Source organism: Balaenoptera ricei, chromosome 13 (assembly GCF_028023285.1).
Source record: "Balaenoptera ricei isolate mBalRic1 chromosome 13, mBalRic1.hap2, whole genome shotgun sequence".
NCBI lineage: Eukaryota > Metazoa > Chordata > Mammalia > Artiodactyla > Balaenopteridae > Balaenoptera > Balaenoptera ricei.
The window spans coordinates 87414780-87436248 of record NC_082651.1 but is presented as its reverse complement, the minus strand read 5'-3'; the positions used below and the strand labels follow the sequence as shown (position 1 = coordinate 87436248).

General features: G+C 53.8%; 1 protein-coding gene across 1 annotated transcript; it reads left to right on the top strand.

Annotated features, from left to right (window-relative positions):
- The first annotated feature begins 6303 nt into the window (after positions 1-6303).
- Positions 6304-10477, top strand: GDF7 (growth differentiation factor 7). The gene is made up of 2 exons (XM_059943048.1): positions 6304-6694; positions 9458-10477. The coding sequence occupies exons 1-2, from the start codon at positions 6304-6306 to the stop codon at positions 10414-10416; spliced, it is 1350 nt and encodes a 449-aa protein (XP_059799031.1). The 3' UTR covers positions 10417-10477.
- Positions 10478-21469: the final 10992 nt, after the last annotated feature.

Below are 21469 nucleotides of genomic sequence, written 5' to 3'. Positions count from 1 at the left end.
AACCAGGACTTACTTATTAGAAAACTGTAAAAGCCACCATTTATTGAGCCAGGCACTATGGTAAGGACTTTACCTACTTTGTTTCCTTTATTCTTAGGCACACTTGACAGGTAGGAATCCCTGTCTCCATTTAAAGATGGAGGTTGACTGGTTAATTAACGTAATCAAGGTCACAAAGCTGGTGCACTGCAAAGGTAGATTGGAAGCCAGGTCTTTATCATGACCCCATATGCTAGTTTCTTTCCTGACCTCAGCGGAGGTGTGTCATCCTTGTCCCCTCAACTCCCGGATACCTTAGAGCTCCAGGTAAGCTGGTTCAACTGCAGGGTGCGGGTGCAGGGGTTCCTGAGTCTTCTCCCAGACTGGCCTGGTCGGTAAATCCGAGCAGGAGGGAGTTCAGCCCCACTGTGATGCTGTTATACCCAGTGACCAGCAGATGGCAGTATCTGCCAGCCTGCTGCCATTTGTCCCAAACCCAAGGAAGGGCTCTGAGAGGTCCCCCGTGAAACTTCTGGAAAAGAAGCTATCTCACTCCCTTCTTCTCGGTCCCTTCCCCTCCCCACTCAAAGGCAGGCCAAGCCAGTGGCTGAGGGCCGGGCTGCAGCCAACCCTGGTGTGGATGCCAGAGCTGTTGCCCTGAGTAACCTGGGGGGAGGCAGCCCTCCATTGAGCATGGGAAATGCTTCTGAGCCCGAGGAAGCCCAGACCTGGACATCAGATGGGACTGAGCCAGAACCCTGATGGGATCTTCCCATACCCACAGCCGCATCCCTGGTCTTTCTGGGGGAGATGGCTGCAGCACATGTCTGGCTGAATGGAGAACAACAGCACCAGATGTGCTGGTAGGTGGCTCCCTCTGAAGTCTGTTGTCACCATCGTCCCTCCCCCGCCCTCCCAGGGACACCTTCTTGGGGCGGAGCCGCAGGCTAGCCCTGCCTCCTCACCTCTAACCCTCTCCAGCTCTGAATCACAACAGCCATGGTAGGTCCAGACTGGGGGCAGGTTCCTGGCTGGGTCCCTGGCACTGGGTCCCATCCTCATATGCTCTCCACCTCTCACAGGTGGACCCTCGGTGGACATTTGATTGTCAACCTCACTGTGTATTTGGGGATCGAAAGCCAGGAAGGGCCAAGGGACTTGCGGTTCAAGGTTAGAGGCCAGATTTGAATTCTGGCCTCTTGACTCTCGGAAACCATCAACATCATAGCCAGGGGGCATCTGTTTTACCTTCCACAATAGTGCTGGGCTGCAGGGACCCAGAACCCCTAACAATGGGCAGGATGGAGGCTGAGCCCTCATCCATCCTCTCCCTCACCTCCAGGGTACCCAGGGCAGAGCTGGGAAGAGACCTTCTGAGCTGCACAGAGAGCGAAGGCACAGGATCACAGGGGGGCCCCATCATCCCTGGTGGCTGTGATGCCAAATGACAGGGTACTGATCCCGTTCCCTCCTTGGGGGCTTGGATGCCCTATGTGGGCAATGCAAGGTGTAGAGCAGGGCATCTCTAAGGAAACTTCTGATGCTCTTGTCATCAGACACGGGGCCTCGTGCCTGGTGTGGCAGGGGACACTGGCTCTAGACTGAGCAGGCTGCAGCGGGGGGTTGGGGGTGTGGGTCCAATTTCCAGTGGTTCAAGCTGGGAGAATCCAAGACCAGCTTCCTAAGTGGCATCAAGCCAGTGTGCCAGCTCGTGTTCCCAGGTGGCGTGTGAACTCCCATCAGCAGAGGTGCCTTTGAGAGGTGTGGTGGCTCTCACGGGTCTCATGTGCAGACTTCCCCACCTTCAGAGCTATCAGAAGGCTGCCTGGGATTGGGAGGGAGTTCCCATCTCTGCAGGTATGCAAGCACAGCCTGGGTAGCAGTTTGTGATGAATCAGGCATAACATGAAAAGTTGGCCCAAATAATCCAAAATATTCCTTCAGATCCTTGGATTCTAGGACCTGAGTCAGGAACCTGGTGGTCAGAGAAAGCAAACAGCTTCTGCAAAGGACGGATGAGCGGCAAAGTGCTCTCCGAGGGAAGGATCTGGGGATGAGAATGTGGGGACAGCTCCTGCCCACTCCAGTCAAGAAACACCCCGCCCCCAACCAGGCTGCTTTTCCCCTCCTCCCCCTGTTGGAGCCAGTCTCACCTCCCCTCTCTGAGGAGCTACCAGCTGAAGTCTGGCGCTCTTGGGAGACTGGGGGGGTGGGGGGTGGTCTGCCTACTGATAAAAAACGGAAGTTGGAACTCCAGCCCCAGTTTTCTCCCAGCCTTCGCTAAACTTCCTGCACCGGCCCCTGAGCCTCATCCCCAGCTGCACAGTGACCACTGGGGCAACACAGAGGAATAGGAACCCACCTACAAAGTGCACTTTGCAGCAGGTAGGATACAACTTCCGGGTCTCCAGGCTGGGACCACTAGCTCCCTCCTGCCTGGCCCACCTACCAAAGGCTCCCCGTGTGCCCCAGGAGGAAGCCCCGAGCGAGCCTGGGCCAGCCTGACACTGTGGCTCCAAAAGGCCACCTGCTCACCAGAAGGCCTCAGCTTCACAGAGTCAGGGAGAGAGGGCTGGGAACTCCTGGTCTCATATTCCTCTGTGCTCAGGGAGGGCGCTGCCTGCGCTCCAGACTGATGCTCAGTCATGGGTCCCAGGGAAGCTCTGGACAGGGCAGCCAGAGTCCTGGTCAAGTCAAGCCCTCACCGTGGGCCTGACTCGCTAGGCCATCCGGTCACATCATGTAAACTTAGCCACTGGACCACGTGCTCCTACTAGCCCGTCCTACTCTGAGCTCCGTGGCTTTTCCAGTCACAGGCAGGCCTTGGTGCTGGTGATGACAGAGTGCGTTCAGTGGCGGGTGCTGTGAGCTCCCAGCTGACGCCAGAGGCAGGAAGGAGTCCCTAAGACGATGCTTTCATAATCTTCACCTGGACCTGAGAGTTCTTTTTCTGCCAAGAATTTTCCAAAGAGCTTGCAAGGAAAGCCAGGACCCTCTGCCTCTCCACTGGAGTTGGGGAGAGCATTGCAGGTCCAGCCCCCCTCAATCTCACCTCCCCTCTGGGAAGCCAGAGGTAACCCTTTGCCCAGCCAAGCGTTGATGACTCCAGGCTCTGCCACTCACTAGGTGACCTGGGAAAGGGGTTAAATTTCTTTGCGACTCAACTTTCTTTGTCAATAAAATGGGAATAATACCACCTACCTCACAGGACATCACAGTGGCGAGAATGAAGTGATATGAGTTATGTTAAGCAGTTGGCAGGACCCCTAGCACTAGGAGAAGAAGCATCATTATTTGGTTAACAGTGACCATTATTAACAGTTATCATAATTATTTGAGAGGAAGGAAAGGGAGTCAGCCATGGCCCAAGCTTCCCTCCCTCCCTCCCCTTCAGTGTGGCTGGTCAGAAAGGCCCCCCATCCCCCCTTCCCATCACTTTACTTTGAACCACCTAACAGTGCACTGTACATTCATGTGCATTTATGGATTTACGTGTTTCCTGTCTCTTCTGCCCTTACAAAAGCTCCATGCGTTTGTCCTGTGCGTTGCTGAATCCACAACACACGGAAGGCTGCTCACAGTATTTACTGGAAAGAAGGAACGAATAGAGGGATGGATAAGCAATGAAGGAATGCATTATTGCCTCACTTTACAGACCAGGAAACACAGGTGACAGCAGCTAAGGCCTGGCTCGAGCACACGCAGCTGGTGGGTGGTGGCTCGAGCAGGAGCATCCCACACCCCTCCCCTCAGCAGTCTCCTCCAGAGCCTTCCAGGGCCTAGAAGCTACTTCTCTCTCGGCCATCATCTCCCTGGGGACCCAGAACAGACTAACAGAGGCAGGGCGACTGAGCCTCCTCTGTGCCAGCCTGTTATCCTGGACACACACCACCTTCCTGAAGTGAGAATCTCCCCATTTTATAGATGAGGAAATTCAGTCTCAAAGAAGCTTAATGGCCTGCTCCCACAGGGACAGCAAGAGCACAGGGACCCCAACCCGTCCCTAATTCCTAAGCCCCAAGGTGACCTCAAGGCAGAGGTATCATGTAATTAACAAACGTTTATTTGGCACCTGCTGTACCAAGCCTGGGCCAGGACCCTTCCATTCTCTCCCTCACACAGCTGGAGAAGTCGAAGCCCAGATGATGCAAGGGACTGGTTGTTAAGAGCAAAGCCATGACCAGAACCAGGGCTACTTGACCCCAGCTCAGGGTTCCTAGGGTGTTTGTGCAAATCACAGACGAGATGACATGCAAAACTTCTGAAGACTGTTCATGCGTGGCTGAAGGAGGAAAGGAGGCTGAGAAAGACAGCAGGGACGCAGCACCGGCATCAGCGGAGAGACCGGTGGCTGGGCGATCACTATTTTGACTGACCAGTGTCTCTAGGGGGCGGCTCTGCCAGAGAGCCTGCGTGGGTTCGTGCAGGGCCGCTCTGTACCGGGACCACGCAGAGAGGGAGACCCGTGACCACGACCTTGTCGGGGCTCTCGGTCCTCGGTCCCAAAGGCAAGGTGGGTTAATGCAGCCCCGATCATCTTAGCTTCCCACCGCCCTTCCTGCCCAGACATTCCCTCGCGAACCTCGGGCCTTTTTCCTCCGCCCCCGTGATCCGCCTGGGGTCCTCGAGTTATGACCTTTTGCCAGGCCTCTCCTGCTCCCATACGTCCCGGAGTGGTGTGTGGCCCAAAGTCCCCAGCTGAGCGGGCGCTGCATCTCCGCGGTGGTCGGCAGGGCGATGACTGAGGAGCTCGCTCGGGACGAAGCAGCGGGTGTAGGGGAACTCAGAAGCCTGGGGCCGCAGTCGGCCCAAGAGCTCCCCGGGCCGGGCGTCTTCCGTGGGTCAGAGTGCGGGGCAGCTGGGCGAGAGAGGGACTCACGCGGCTTTGGGTCCGGTGGCGTCGGGTTGACGCTGATCGCCCACTCAAAGTAACCGTGACGCATTACCCCAGCCTAGATTTCCAGTTCGGTAGCAAATACAATTTTAAAATAAAAAGACGCGCCTGCCCTGCTACGGGGATACGTCCGGCTCCAGCCCGCCGTCCGGCTCCAGCCCTCCGTCTGCGCAACAGCGGATTGTCCATCCGCTGGGCTTTCCCGCATTCGAGGGATGTCCGGGCTGCTGGTGGAGCTAAGCCGACAACCGCCGACGACCACCCTCCCTGGTGCGTCTCCCTGAGATGTGGCCTCCGGGACCTACCCCTGCGGGCTGCGGACCCAAGTGCCAAGCTGCCCGCACGACTGCGGTCCCGGGCGCCCCCGCCATCCATCCCCCGCCCTGCGGGAGAACCGAGGCCCGGGAAGGAAGTACGGAGGCGCCACCCCGAGGCTCTTCACCGCCCGCCCTCCCGGCTCTGCCTGCGCCCCAACATACCCGGTAGCCCGTTTCTGTTAGCCAGGTCCCCTGGGAGGCGGGCGGAAGGTCCTCACTTTCGACGCACAGACGAACTCGGGGAGCCGCTCCCGCGCGGGAGTCCCCTCATCACCCTGGGGCTGCCTTCGTGGTTCCTGAGCTCCTTTAAGATCCTGGCTCCCGTCTAAGCGCGTGTTCCGCGCCCAAACCTTTGATTTTCGACCGTCGGTCCTTGTCCCGCTGTCCTTCCGGCCTGCCCTTCCAGCCGCTAGCCCTCTCTTCCCTACGGGTCCCCTCCCCTGCTCCGGCCTCCCGCTGCGATCTTTGGAAGCTGTGCCAGGGTGGGGAACCGCGGAACCGGTGATCAAAAACGCGCTTTTGTGTCCACCCTGCGCGCCCTGGTGGCCTCTCTGTGCGCGGTGGCCACGGGATCGTGGCACTGACAGGCGAGGCCGAGCCCCGCCGCGGCCGCACTTCTGGCGTCTCGGGCTCCTGCAGAACAGGAGCGGGCGGGGGGCGGGTGCTTCTCCGCAGGGGAGTGGGGAAGACGCTGGCGGGTACGCGCGGTGTATCGGAGCCTCTGACTCCCGAGGGCGCATTTGGCCCGGGCGCAGCGAGGGCGGAGGGGGTCACTTTGCCCTGGGAGCGCGAGGCGGGGCCCCGGTTTGTGGCGGGAGCCTCCGGCCGGTGACACTCGCCTGGCGAGAGTGGGGGCGAAGCGCTTCGGCGGGGGGAGGAGGCTCCGGCCCTGGGCTCAGCGTTAGGCCGGAGTAGGGGGCGCGGCGCTGCCGCCCGAGTGTTCAGCAGGGGGCGCTGCTCCGGGCGTTGGGCGGGGGTGGGGTGGGAGAGGAGGGGGGGCCGCAGCTTGCTGCGCACACTTCCCCCATTATTAAACACTATGTTCAAAAGGCGCCGGGGGACTTCCCGAAGCCACGGAGCCCGCGCCGCCCGCCCGCCTGGCCCTCGGAGCCCATGGACCTGAGCGCGGCCGCCGCGCTGTGCCTCTGGCTGCTGAGCGCTTGCCGCCCCCGCGACGGGCTCGAAGCGGCCGCCGTGCTGCGAGCGGCGGGGGCAGGGCCGACCGGGAGTCCGGGGGGCGGCGGCGGCGGCGGGAGGACCCTCGCCGCGACTGCGGGCGCCTCCGCTGCCCCGGCCGCCGCGGCTCCCGGGCCCCGCGCCGCGCGCCGCGCCGCGGGCTCCGGCTTCAGGAACGGCTCGGTGGTGCCGCACCAGTTCATGATGTCGCTTTACCGGAGCCTGGCCGGGAGGGCTCCGGCCGGGGCAGTCGCCGCCTCCACCTCGGGTTCTGGCCGCCACGGCCGCGCGGACACAATCACCGGCTTCGCAGACCAGGCGACCCAAGGTACTCACACCTCCACTGCGCCCGTCCATCCTGTCGGGTCCTAGGCTGAGGTCACCGCCGGAGCCTTGCCCCGGCACCATTCCATTCGGGGGCCCTCGGTCCCGGCACATCCCAGCCTCAGGTGTTAGAAAGTTCGCCGAGGCCCACGCACCCGAACCCGCAGCGCCTGGACTGTGGCTAGAGCCGCGGCAGCTTGCGGCGCCCGGCCCCGGAGGGCTGAGCCCGTCCCTCCGCCGGGCTGCCCTGGCCCTGCCGGCCGGCGGGTCCCCTCGAGGAGGCAGGCTGTGTTGGAGATCCGGAGAAGCAAGGAGGGGGTCCGGCCCAGAGGGACTGCGCAGTGGTGGTGGTGGCGGCTGCTTCGTTGCTCTGCAGTTCCCAGTCTTAAGGGGGCCGTACAAACTGGGGAAAACGGAGGGGAATGCGGGACACAGCAGGCATCAGACTAAAGTAAATGGCTCTGGAGAGGCTGGTGGCATCACCAGGTATGGGGAGGGCCCTTCTCAGCAGGCTGCGTCTGGGTAGAGGTGTGTAGCTATGGGTGCCTGCCTTGTGCTGGGCCCCTGGGGGAGCCAGAGGTGAAGGACTCCGGTTGTGTAGAGAGGAGAGGAGGGCCAGCGACCCTGCAGGAATGCAGGCCTCTCTGAGACCAAGTACCCCACCTTACTACGCCCTGAGCCCTCCAAAGGTAGGACTTGGGTGAGACTGTGGTGGTTGGTGAGTGTCATCTGGATTTTATTAATCTCTATTGAAGCCATTAAAACAGACAGATAGGGAAAATTTAACTAATTTCAGGCGGAAATGCAAGTAATTTCGGCCTTAATTCTATCCAGCCAGAGACTCAGCATGGAAGGCAGAAAGGAACGAAAGGCAAATAGGGCCGGAAAGTAAGTGCTGCTGCAATCCAGGTCCTGCCTGGGAGCCACTGGGGGTTGTATATGCCCGACCCTAGCCTGGGAAAGCAGGTAGAGGCGGGGCAGTGATCTAATCTCTCGTCCCCTCCAACATACACATAATGTCTACACAGACTGCTTTATTTGGGATACAGGGGCATCCTGGGCCCAAATGGCCTTATAGCCTGGTGGGAACTTTCAAGCATTCTCCGAGGGCCTGGCATGCATCCTGGATGGGATGCTAGGGTGCTCATAGGGAGCCCGAGTCCTGGTGTACAGAGCCAGGGAAGGCCCCAGCCCTAACACTGCTGAGTGGGCTCCCAGCTGTGGGAGAGGTGAGATGTGCAGGGCCCTAAGCTTGTAGAGGCACCAGATGTTCTTTCTTAGGTCGAGTTAGGCCTTCAGTAGTCTCAGCCTGAGCTAAATCCTTTCCTGGGGAGCTCTGCTTGGTTGGCAAGGCTAGTAAGGCTGCCTCTCCTTCCTCCCTCTGGAGGGAGAGGATGCAGTGGCAGCATCTCAAAGCTGAGAGAGGCCGCGGGAGAAGCTCAGAGAACGTGTGGCAGCGAGCAAGGCCTTGGGAGAAAGCATGGGGGAGGGGTGGGGGAGCACTTGCCCAGTACCTCTCCTGCTTCCCTCTCCACCCTGAGCCTCAGCTTGGAGCAGGGCTGCCTGAGGTCACCGGCAGCACCCAGATTTCAGACCCCAGGAGTCGATGGCTTGGCATCTGTGGTTGGTGAGCAAATCTCCAATAGTGGGGGGAGTCTGCACAGTCTCTTCGTGTTTGGGGCAAAACGAAACCATATGACCTTCTTCAAAGGGAGCTCTTTATCTGCTGCTTGGTGGAATTTCAACTCTTTTCTCCTTTCTGAGCCCCAAAAGAAACAAGTGCCCACAACCAGAAGTAAAATCCCAAAGCCCGAGTTGAGTCGTAACGGAGGGAAAGAATAAGTCTGCGAGGGGACCAGAGGGTACTGGCCGGGAGACCTCACTCGGTTCGCTGCCCGCACTGCAGCAAGGCAGTCCCGGCTGCCTCAGACCCTTCCCAGAAGGTTGCTTGCGCTCCTTTGCCACCTTTCCCCTCCGTCGGAGGTGGCGGAAACACTGGGAGGAGCTGAGCCTGGAGTTCCCCATCGCGACCAGGGGCTGAGCCGGGCCCCTAATCTGGGCCTCAGTTCCCCTTCAGCAAAGCAAGGAGGCTGGAGGCACTAAAGGGTCTCTGCAGCCCTGAGGGCGCGTTCCCCTTCTGGACGAGCCCCCGCCTGCGCCTGCATGGGAGATCGTGGCCGGCTGGAATGTCCAGGCTGGGCTGGGGAAGAGAGGTAGCAGAAGCAGTTTACAGGGGACAAGAATTTTCCGTTTTCGCACAGCCGGGACTCCGAGGCTCTCTTGGCGGCTAAGCAGGGCCATAACGAGCAGTCCCCTTACCGCGGCCGGCCTGGCCTCCAGGTCTTGAAGAGGCGCACGGCTTCTGATGCGCCCACCGGGCCTTCTTTCCGCCACCGGCCGAAAATCTGGCCTCCGACCTAGTCTTCGAAAACCCATGGCTCTGGGGCAGGCAGCGGAACTGTAGTGGCCTTAAGTCTTGGTCTCGGGCGCGGGGGTGCGTTCAGTTGATGTCCGTGGGTTGTAGGAAATCGTTTGGCTCGATGAACCAAAACCCAGATCCAGATAATCTGAACCTAAGGCTCCCTTTCTTCTGGACCAGGCTGGCGGCTTTCCGGCTGGATCCGAGACGCCCAGGCAGGCGCCGGCTCCAGCGAGCCTTGTTCTCACGTCCAGGGAAGTTGGGCTATTTGCAGTAAGGAGGCCCCGCGGCCAGGCGTGCCGGCTTCGCTCTCACACCGCTTTCTCTGTCTCTGCCCGTCCCCTGCAGACGAATCGGCAGCCGAGACCGGCCTGAACTTCCTGTTCGACGTGTCCAGCCTTCCCGACGCCGACGAGGTGGTGGGCGCGGAGCTGCGCGTGCTGCGCCGCGAGTCTCCGGAGCGGGGCCCCGGCAGCGCGACTCCCCCGTTGCTGCTGCTGTCCACGTGCCCCAGCGCCGCGCGCGCGCCGCGCTTGCTGCATTCCCGGGCCGCCGAGCCCCTGGACGCCGCGCGCTGGGAGGTGTTCGACGTGGCGGACGCCTTGCGGCGCCACCGCCGGGAGCCGCGCGCCACCCGCGCGTTCTGCCTCTTGCTGCGCGGAGTGGCGGGTCCCGCGCCGGTCCCGCTGGCACTGCGGCTGCTGGGCTTCGACTCGCGGGGCGGAGGCGGAGCGGCGGCGGAGGAGCGCGCGCTGCTGGTCGTCTCCTCCCGCACGCAGAGGAAGGAGAGCCTGTTCCGAGAGATCCGCGCCCAGGCCCGCGCGCTCGGGGCCGCACTGGCAGCGGAGCCGCCGCCGGATCAGGGACCTGGCATGGGGTTGCCGACGGTGGTCATCGGCGGCCGCAGGCGGCGGCGGACGGCGTTGGCCGGGACTCGGGCAGCGCAGGGCAGCGGCGGGGGCGAGGGCCGGAGCCACGGGCGCAGGGGCCGGAGCCGCTGTAGCCGCAAGCCCCTGCACGTGGACTTCAAGGAGCTGGGCTGGGACGACTGGATCATTGCGCCGCTGGACTACGAAGCGTACCACTGCGAGGGCGTTTGCGACTTCCCGCTGCGCTCGCACCTTGAGCCCACCAACCACGCCATCATTCAGACACTGCTCAACTCCATGGCGCCGGATGCCGCGCCGGCCTCCTGCTGCGTGCCCGCGCGCCTCAGCCCCATCAGCATCCTCTACATCGACGCCGCCAACAACGTGGTCTACAAGCAATACGAGGACATGGTGGTGGAGGCGTGCGGCTGCAGGTAGCATGCGGGCCAGGCCGGGCCACGGAGGGGGCAGCCGCGCCACCACGGACTCCCCGCTGAGAGCAGCTTCGGGCCGAGCCTGTCACCTAGCGTGGGTGCGTGTCGGAGTCTGGCCCGGCGGCCGCACGGAGGGAGAGCGCACGTTCACACACCAACACTCACACCCACACACTTCGTCACTCATGCGCACATTTACGGTGGAAGCATCCGAAAGCCCTGGGGAGAGATGACCTCGACGCTACCGAATGTCACAGTCATGTGTATTTTGCAAACAGATCACCATTGCGCCCACCGCCCCCGTTTGGGGAGAGGATGGCTTTGCATTGCTGTTACAGTAACTGGCACCAAATCGGGTAGAAACGGGTTAGGGACTTGGGGGCTTCAGAATGGGGGAGCTAAAGGGATACTTGAGTCTCATTTCACCCCTTTTTGTTTCTGGCTGAGTGTGGGGCACGGCCCGCTGAGGGGCAGAGTTCCCGGTGTTGTACCTGAGATCGACGGAAGCGCTGTAATGCCCTTTCCGAAGGCTTGAGTTGCATCGGGGCCATTTATTCTGGGGAGGAACCGCTGCAAAAGGCCTTATCTCTTCCCTTGAACTTTCAAAGTCTAACATTCTCCCGGTTTTGAAAAGGAACATTTGTCGGAAAGACTGCATTGTGGAGCTTCCCAGATCTCTGCAACGGTCAGCACCACCTTTTTTTAAAAATACAAATTCCAATTGGGAATGATCTAGAAAGTGGAAAGAAAATTTTCGGAGTGGGGAGGTGAGATGGGGGAGAGGTTTTAAAGCGCCAGTCTGACCTTACATGTCATCGGGTCGGGGGTGCGTGGCATCTGTCAGTTTCTGCAGCTCCTAAGCTGGGTAGACCGGGGGCGCGCAGGAGGAAGCTAGTGCAATGTCTGGGGATGGGGAAAGGGGGGCGCTATGGCTTTCCCTAGAGACCTGCCAGGAGGTTTTCCTAAGGAGCTGGGAGGAGACTCCTTGGGTTTGAAAGAGGCCCGGAGGTGTCCTGGGGCAGACTCCTGCAGAGGATTGGGGCTTGTCTGCCAGGTAGGCAAAGCCCCCTCCAAATGGTGCCCTCGAGTGGCCAACACGTGCTTGTGCTTAGCTATCAAGTCTGTGTCGGCTTTTATGTGCTTTCACTGTATTGTTGCTGTAGTTTTTGGCAGTGTGATAGTAATGGGAAGCGAAGCCACACAAAAGTGCTTTTGTGAGATTTCAACTCCCCACAACCCAGTGGTTCAGAGCAGGAGGCAGGTCGGCCCCTCCCCTACTTGCTCCGTGGAAGGGCATCTGCAGCTCAGCTGCTGTGGCCCCTTTAGAAGGGCGGTGGTATGGGGGCCTGAGGTGGAAGCCTATCCCCCAGTCTCTGTATTTTGCTCCCAGGATTCTTGCTGATGGTAGGAGTGTCTGTCCATGTAAAAGGGAGGTCGAACATGCCAGACTTCGTTGTCTTATTTGGTTCATTTCTGCCTGGGAGTCCTCTGTGGCCTGTGTAAATGGTTGGGAGAGGGAAGAGAAACAAGTTGGATTCCACCTGTCTGGGGCTCCGAGGGCTTCCTTGAGAAACCCTGCAGCCCTCCTGGGTCCTCCCGTTTACGGCTGTGCTGGGCTTTCTCCTTTAGGGTCCCCAAGAGGCATTCATCTTGCCCTTCTTGTCTTGGATGCTAAGGTCCAAGACAATTTATAAAAATTTTAATTCTCAGTGATTACACTCTTAAGAGAGGAAGAGAAAGTTGAAAGATTTAGATACAGCTAATTTATTTAAGGGTCCCACCTCAGTGCTTTTTATCCTTTAAAGTTCCCCCGAAGGAGGAGAAAGCACACTTATCATGTGAATTTATATGCTGTGGCTGTGTGAGTAGCTATACATAACCTGAAAATGCAACAGTCCCTTCAGGTTCAAACGAACAAATAACACAATCCCAAAGTGGCTGCCATGGTACACTCCCATCCGATTTCAATGACTGGGCAAACATTTACGAATTTTGCCAGGGAAGCCGCACTCCTTTTCTAAACTATGATTCCAATAATAATTGCATGGTGATTGCTCTGATACCTGTCATAATGAAGAATTTTTTAAATGGCACTAAAGTATTAAAACTTGTGGTATTAGAAGTTTTAGAAAGGGAGCTGAAAAACTATAGCTAAATATTATTTTGAAGAAATTCTAGGATATATAATATCTTTGGACAAAAGCAAACATTTGATACTTTTTTAGTAACTAGGAAAAACAATTTGGGAGGAAGAAATGTCTTGATTTAGCCTGAGCTTTTTATGGCAGGAAAAATATGTTCATTTTCTGTTTCCTCTGTTGACTTGCTTCTCCCAAGGGGCGTTGTAAGTGACGGTGGAAGGGGGGCGTCTCCCTGCATCTTGAGCCCAGGCAGCACCCCTGGCTGGGGGACGCTGTCCTTGGTCAGTGACGGTTCCTTCGATGGCCCCTGATGCCCTCAGTGTGTTCTTTATCACATAAAAGGAATGCCTCCTAGATTTCCTCCAGAGCTGCATGTAACCCCAGGGACCACCGTGGCCCATCTCAGGCTTCTGGTGTCTCAGAGTTAAAAGCAGGTGAATGGAGGGGATGATGTGCTGTGCTTTGTAAAAAAGACAGCGAAAGGGCCATCACGTGTGGAGGCAGACAGGTTTTTGCTGCAGAGCTGCGGTTTGAGTAGCTTTGTCAAGATGTGGAGAAGCGTGTTCTGCCCGCACAGTTGGTAGCGCCGTGTACCGTCTGTCTGTCCTCTAGGCAGTGGGGAGCGGGGCCGAATCACCCAGCTGGAATCTCCCATCCCTAGGGGTGGGAGAGCTGGCTGTTGACAAGCAGGGACGGAGTGTGTCAGGACTGCGAGTGAAGGTGGCTCTCCCCTCCTCACCTGTGGTCACCAACGTATTCCTCTCAAAGTAAATCACATTTTCCATTTTGCTGGGGGAGAATCTTGTACTGCTAGTTGAGATCATTCAAACTACTCTTCCTGCTAGAGAGGGAGGTCTGGCATCCCTGCCCGGGGAGCACAGGGCAGGCCAGCTGGGGCCCTCAGGGGGTTGGTGCCAGGTCTGCCAGACCCCCAGACAGTCTGGTCACTGCTGCCTGAAGCCAGACTTCCGTACCAAGGGCGACCCTTGCACTGGAGGGTGGCAGTGCCCACCGATGCCGCAAGGCTTGCCTGGTTGAATTCTGGCTTTCCTGTCAGGGGGGCTGGGCCCTCCAGAGAGGGTGGCAGGCTTTGTCAGCTCAGCTTGGGGAAGCGGGCTTGAGCTGTGCCATTCATCGAGTACACGCTCCCCTTCGCCCTCCTGTCGTGGCATTTTATTGCTAACATGGCATGGGAGGGAGAAGAGGAGTGGATTGTGTGATTGGCGAGGCACCCGTCAAACCCCAGTGTGATGACTTCCCCCCTGACAGCTCTCGGAGGTGTCAGCAGGAGCAGAAACCTCACTTCTACCAGTGCTCGAGAGTACTGACCACTTTGTGGGTGTAATCCAAGTGGAATTCAAATCCTACAAGTCACTTATCCTGTTCTCAATTTCATTCAAACTCAAAGCAGTAAATAACTATGGACTGTAGACTGATCTTCTTCTTAAAGCAGGGAGAAAAACTGAATGCTTTTCAAGAGCAGCTTGTGCACAGAAAAAGTCAGACTCTTCTTGCTTGAATGTGGTCTCCAGAAAATCCAGTGAGAGGAAGAGAAAGCACTGCAGCCATCTCTGGGCCACAAATGATTCTCAGGACACAGAACCTCCTGCAGGTCCAGAAAGCAGGGCTGGCTCAGTGGGCTGCGGGCCAGAGGGCCTCTGGGCGATGCCGGGTGGGCTGGGAGGCTCTGGAAGGCAGCAGTTAGAAGGGGCCAGGGGCCAGCATCATCCTCTCAGAGAGGGCCTGGCCTGGGGAGGGAAGAGGCAGCGGCTGAGTGAACCCAACAGCTAGAGGGCAGTGGGAATGGGAGGTAGCTAGACCCCTCTGAGGGGCTGTGGGCGGCGCTGGGGGCCGAGCCCGCCATGGGCTCCTCACACCCAGGACTGAACTGCCCCACCCGGCATGGCCACCCGCAGGAAGGCCGCTCCACAAGGCACCTCTGGAGAAGCCACCGCCCTGCTCAGAGCTTCAACTTCTGCTCCTATAAGATGAGGAGCGCTCAGGTCCCGTGGTTCTGGGATTCTCCTTTGTCCCCAGAGCCCACTCACGTCATTCAAAGGCAGAGCAGATGCGACTTTCTGGAGAAGGTTCCCTCAGACCCAGTCCCAGAGCCGCTCTCACAAGTGCTGCAGCTTTTGCCTGTGTGTGCGTGTGTTCATTACACTCTTAGCCTTTGTTGGTGCTTCCTGGATGGTGCTTTGATTTCCCCCTGGGGCAAGGCAGGCGCGGGGGAGGCCATGATCTTGGGGGGGCGTTAGGGCTCAGCTCACCAAAGTCACGACCTTTCTCACGTTGTGTCCCAGCTGAGGGGCGCTGCCAGCCCTGCTCGCGTTCTGCCTGGGCTCACACGGGGTGGGTAGAGCCACACTCGGTCTTGGGCAGGTTCCCACGCTGCTGGTGCCTCTGTGGGGGCAGAGGAAAGAAGAGGCTGTGCCTTGTTGGCGAGCCGGACTGTCCCAGCGTCCCTGGATGAGGCAAGCCAGCCCGCCTGAGGGTGAACTGCTCCGCCAGGTCCCCACCCGCCCCTCAGCCACCTCACTGCCACGCCCGTGTCCGGCCCAGCTGCCTGGGGGTGCAACCCAGGGCCAGGCACCAGAAGAGCTACTCTTTCTCTTCTTTTTTAGGCCCTGGAAAATGATGGCAGAGTTAAGCACTAAGAAACACTAGAAAGGAGGGGGCAAAAAGATGTTACTTCTAATTTTTCTGATAGCTCGGCCTTTGGTACCTGGAGCCTTCCGGCCCTTTACTGGAGCAGCCTTCTGCCTCCCTTTGTGCCGTCCTGGACTTTAATCTGTGCCCGGGGCTGAAAACTGCACAAACGGTTAACTCGCAAAGAGGCTTTAGGCGAGAGAAGCCTGTTCTTTCCGGGAGGGCCACATCGCAGCCTTGCAGAGAGCCACCTGCCTGGATGCAACTGCAGGGAGAGGGCTGAAGTCAGCCTAGTCAGTCAGCGGGGCTGATCGAGGATTTGACCTTTGCGACACGGGCTGGTCACTGATTCAGGGCTGCTCTCTGCTCGTGCCGTTTGTGCACCCGGAGCTCAGCCTCTTCCACCCGCCCCGCAACTGCCAGCACCCTGGGTGCCGTGGGTGCCCCGGGCCTGGGGCTTAGCCGTAGGCAGTGTTCGCGTTGGGGCTTCATGGCAACAGCAGCGGCTACAGCAGAGCCATCCAGGCCTCCCAGGGAGGAACCGAAGGGTGTGAGGTTGTTGAAAAATTAGTTTGCATTTCAAGTCATGCTTATAGTTGTTGAAAAGTACAGATGCATCCCCAGAGCAGCACAAGCAGTGAGCGGTGGTCCGCTTCTTTGCCTGTGCGGACCTTCCGGGAGCAGTCCTGCAGGCCCCTTCTAGTACATTCTGGTATATACTGTGTGTGCTGTGCTGGCAGAAGAAAGGACTGGCTTCTCTCACACGCACCCCCCTACATGTAAGAGGGCTGCAGTGTTCGCGGCAGCTTCCTGAGAGGTGTTTCTGCAGGCAGGTAAGTCTGTAAGCAGGGCAGCTTAGCCTGCTGGTGTATGAAGCACAGTTTTCACTCTTTTTTCCTGATGAACTTCCTCCTGCTAGTTTAGGGCAGTGCAGAAATTTTTATCTTCTAAGTCAGTAATGAGATGTGAAATAAATTGTCTGAAAAACACGGAGAAGCTTCTGATGGTCAAGTCCCAGGCACCTTTAGGCCTGGTGGCACAGACCTTCTGGGACGCAGCCAGCCGTTTAGCTTTCGCATTTCTTTTTCACTGTCTTTTAAGATGCAGGCGAGCAGGAGTGTGGTGGCGCTGTGACTGGAGATCTGGCCGGGCGGGGGTGGGCCAGCGGCTGTCTCCTTTGCAGCCACTTCTTTTCGGCTCTGTGCTGTTCCACCTGACCAGCGGTTACTGCATCTGGAGGCGGGCCGAGGTGTCTGCTCCCAGCTGGACTCTGCTCAGACACTTGGCTGCCAGAATCTAGAACCTCGGCTGAGCCTTCTGGGGCTGAGGTGTGCTCGTGGCTGACAGAGACAAGACTCCCACCCTGCCAGGCTTATTCACAGGAGTCCTGCGGAATTAGAGGTAAACACAAACCCGTCGGAAGCACACAGGCTGAACCTCCCTTGAGCACGTTCCCTGGGCCGCAGGATGGGGAAGGGCAGCCTCTAGCTGGTGGTTCAGTGCAGCTGCACACAACTTGTGCCTCTTGTACATTCTTTCTGACGAGCCTGCTTTCTCTCAGACCTCTCACCCCTGAGCGGCCCTCACCCGGATTTTTCAGTGGGGTGAGTGGGTCTGAAAAGCACTGACAAGGTGTGTCGAAGGCCTTTCCTTGTCTGCATGTTTATCTCTGAGTGACTGAAGGCTGCCAAGGGCAGAAAAAGATGCACGTATCCCTGTGGCTCAGGGCAGCAGCAGCTTGGCTTGAGGTGAGCAGGCTGGCTTGAGGAAGGAGTGCATGCATGAGTCGGGCTTATTTCTTTTTTTTTTTTTTTTTTTTTAATGTCTGAAACATTTATATTAACATATTTCCATACATATTTCCATACAAATACAAATATAAGATTTTTAGAAATTTCATGTAATGTCTGAAACATTTATATTAACATATTTCCATACAAATAACCCAATGAAAGTTTAGTATTAGTTGTTTTGTTTGTTTTTTTATACTGCAGGTTCTTATTAGGCATCAGTTTTATACACATCAGTGTATACATGTCAATCCCAATCGCCCAATTCAGCACACCACCATCCCCACCCCACCGCAGTTTTCCCCCCTTGGTGTCCATATGTCCATTCTCTACATCTGTGTCTCAACTTCTGCCCTGCAAACTGGCTCATCTGTACCATTTTTCTAGGTTCCGCATACATGCATTAATATACGATATTTGTTTTTCTCTTTCTGACTTACTTCACTCTGTATGACAGTCTCTAGATCCATCCACGTCTCAACAAATGACTCAATTTCGTTCCTTTTTATGGCTGAGTAATATTCCATTGTATATATGTACCATATCTTCTTTAGCCATTTGTCTGTTGATGGGCATTTAGGTTGCTTCCATGACCTGGCTATTGTAAATAGTGCTGCAATGAACATTCGGGTGCATGTGTCTTTTTGAATTACGGTTTTCTCTGGGTATATGCCCAGTAGTGGGATTGCTGGGTCATATGGTAATTCTATTTTTAGTTTTTTAAGGAACCTCCATATTGTTCTCCATAGTGGCTGTATCAATTTACATTCCCACCAACAGTGCAAGAGGGTTCCCTTTTCACCACACCCTCTCCAGCATTTGTTGTTTGTAGATTTTCTGATGATGCCCATTCTAACAGGAGTGAGGTGATACCTCATTGTAGTTTTGATTTGCATTTCTCTAATAATTAGTGATGTTGAGCATCTTTTCATGTGCTTCGTGGCCATCTGTATGTCTTCTTTGGAGAAATGTCTATTTAGGTCTTCTGCCCATTTTTGGATTGGGGTGTTTGTTTCTTTGATATTGAGCTGAATGAGCTGTTTATATATTTTGGAGATTAATCCTTTGTCCGTTGATTCATTTGCAAATATTTTCTCCCATTCTGAGCGTTGTCTTTTCGTCTTGTTTATGGTTTCCTTTGCTGTGCAAAAGCTTTGAAGTTTCATTAGGTCCCACTTGTTTATTTTTGTTTTTATTTCCATTACTCTAGGAGGTGGATCAAAAAAGATCTTGCTGTGATTTATGTCAAAGAGTGTTCTTCCTATGTTTTCCTCTAAGAGTTTTATAGTGTCCAGTCTTATATTTAGGTCTCGAATCCATTTTGAGTTTATTTTTGTGTATGGTGTTAGGGAGTATTCTAATTTCATTCTTTTACATGTAGCTGTCCAGTTTTCCCAGCACCACTTATTGAAGAGACTGTCTTTTCTCCATTGTATATCTTTGCCTCCTTTGTCATAGATTAGTTGACCATAGGTGCGTGGGTTAATGTCTGGGCTTTCTATCTTGTTCCATTGATCTATGTTTCTGTTTTTGTGCCAGTACCATATTGTCTTGATTACTGTAGCTTTGTAGTATAGTCTGAAGTCAGGGAGTCTGATTCCTCCAGCTCCATTTTTTTGCCTCAAGACTGCTTTGCCTATTCGGGGTCTTTTGTGTCTCCATACAAATTTTAAGATGATTTGTTCTAGCTCAGTAAAAAATGCCATTGGTAATTTGATAGGGATTGCATTGAATCTGTAGATTGCTTTGGGTAGTATACTCATTTTCACAATGTTGATTCTTCCAATCCAAGAACATGGTATATCTCTCCATCTGTTGGTATCATCTTTAATTTCTTTCATCAGTGTCTTATAGTTTTCTGCATACAGGTCTTTTGTCTCCCTAGGTAGGTTTATTCCTAGGTATTTTATTCTTTTTGTTGCAATGGTAAATGGGAGTGTTTCCATAATTTCTCTTTCAGATTTTTCATCATTAGTGTATAGGAATGCAAGAGATTTCTGTGCATTAATTTTGTATCCTGCAACTTTACCATATTCATTAATTAGCTCTAGCAGTTTTCTGGTGGCAGTTTTAGGATTCTCTATGTATAGTATCATGTCATCCGCAAACAGTGACAGTTTTACTTCTTCTTTTCCAATTTGTATTCCTTTTATTTCTTTTTCTTCTCTGATTGCCGTGGCTAGGACTTCCAAAACTATGTTGAATAATAGTGGTGAGAGTGGACATCCTTGTCTCGTTCCTGATCTTAGAGGAAATGCTTTCAGTTTTTCACCATTGAGAATGATGTTTGCCGTGGGTTTGTCATATATGGCCTTTATTATGTTGAGGTAGGTTCCCTCTATGCCCACTTTCTGGAGAGTTTTTATCAGAAATGGGTGTTGAATTTTGTCAAAAGCTTTTTCTGCATCTATTGAGATGATCATATGGTTTTTATTCTTCAATTTGTTAATATGGTGTATCACATTGATTGATTTGCGTATATTGAAGAATCCTTGCATCCCTGGGATAAATCCCACTTGATCGTGGTGTATGATCCTTTTAATGTGTTGTTGGATTCTCTTTGCTAGTATTTTGTTGAGGATTTTTGCATCTATATTCATCAGTGATATTGGTCTGTAATTTTCTTTTTTTGTAGTGTCTTTGTCTGGTTTTGGTATCAGGGTGATGGTGGCCTCATAGAATGAGTTTGGGAGTGTTCCTTCCTCTGCAATTTTTTGGAAGAGTTTGAGAAGGATGGGTGTTAGCTCTTCTCTAAATGTTTGATAGAATTCACCTGTGAAGCCGTCTGGTCCTGGACTTTTGTTTGTTGGAAGATTTTTAATCACAGTTTCAATTTCATTACTTGTGATTGGTCTGTTCATATTTTCTATTTCTTCCTGGTTCAGTCTTGGAAGGTTATACCTTTCTAAGAATTTGTCCATTTCTTCCAGGTTGTCCATTTTATTGGCATAAAGTTGCTTGTAGTAGTCTCTTAGGATGCTTTGTATTTCTGCAGTGTCTGTTGTAACTTCTCCTTTTTCATTTCTGATTTTATTGATTTGAGTCCTCTCCCTCTTTTTCTTGATGAGTCTGGCTAATGGCTTATCAATTTTGTTTATCTTCTCAAAGAACCAACTTTTAGTTTTATTGATCTTTGCTATTGTTTTCTTTGTTTCTATTTCATTTATTTCTGCTCTGATCTTTATGATTTCTTTCCTTCTGCTAACTTTGGGTTTTGTTTGTTCTTCTTTCTCTAGTTTCTTTAAGTGTAAGGTTAGATTGTTTACTTGAGCTTTTTCTTGTTTCTTTAGGTAGGCTTGTATAGCTATAAACTTCCCTCTTAGAACTGCTTTTGCTGCATCCCATAGGTTTTGGGTCGTTGTGTTTTCATTGTCATTTGTCTCTAGGTATTTTTTGATTTCCTCTTTGATTTCTTCAGTGATCTCTTGGTTATTTAGTAACGTATTGTTTAGCCTCCATGTGTTTGTCCTTTTTACGTTTTTTTCCCTGTAATTCATTTCTAATCTCATAGCGTTGTGGTCAGAAAAGATGCTTGATATGATTTCAATTTTCTTAAATTTACTGAGGCTTGATTTGTGACCCAAGATGTGATCTATCTTGGAGAATGTTCCGTGCGCACTTGAGAAGAACGTGTAATCTGCTGTTTTTGGATGGAATGTCCGATATATATCAATTAAATCTATCTGGTCTATTGTGTCATTTAAAGCTTCTGTTTCCTTATTTATTTTCATTTTGGATGATCTGTCCATTGGTGTAAGTGAGGTGTTAAAGTCCCCCACTATTATTGTGTTACTGTCGATTTCCTCTTTTATAGCTGTTAGCAGTTGCCTTATGTATTGAGGTGCTCCTATGTTGGGTGCATATATATTTATAATTGTTATATCTTCTTCTTGGATTGATCCCTGGATCATTATGTAGTGTCCTTCCTTGTCTCTTGTAACATTCTTTATTTTAAAGTCTATTTTATCTGATATGAGTATAGCTACTCCAGCTTTCTTTTGATTTCCATTTGCATGGAATATCTTTTTCCATCCCCTCACTTTCAGTCTGTATGTGTCCCTAGGTCTAAAGTGGGTCTCTTGTAGACAGCATATATATGGGTCTTGTTTTTGTATCCATTCAGCCAGTCTATGTCTTTTGGTTGGGGCATTTAATCCATTCACGTTTAAGGTAATAATCGATATGTATGTTCCTATGACCATTTTCTTAATTGTTTTGGGTTTGTTTTTGTAGGTCCTTTTCTTCTCTTGTGTTTCCCACTTAGAGAAGTTCCTTTAGCATTTGTTGTAGAGCTGGTTTGGTGGTGCTGAATTCTCTTAGCTTTTGCTTGTCTGTAAAGCTTTTGATTTCTCCATCAAATCTAAATGAGATCCTTGCCGGGTAGAGTAATCTTGGTTGTAGGTTCTTCCCTTTCATCACTTTAAGTATATCCTGCCACTCCCTTCTGGCTTGCAGAGTTTCTGCTGAGAAATCAGCT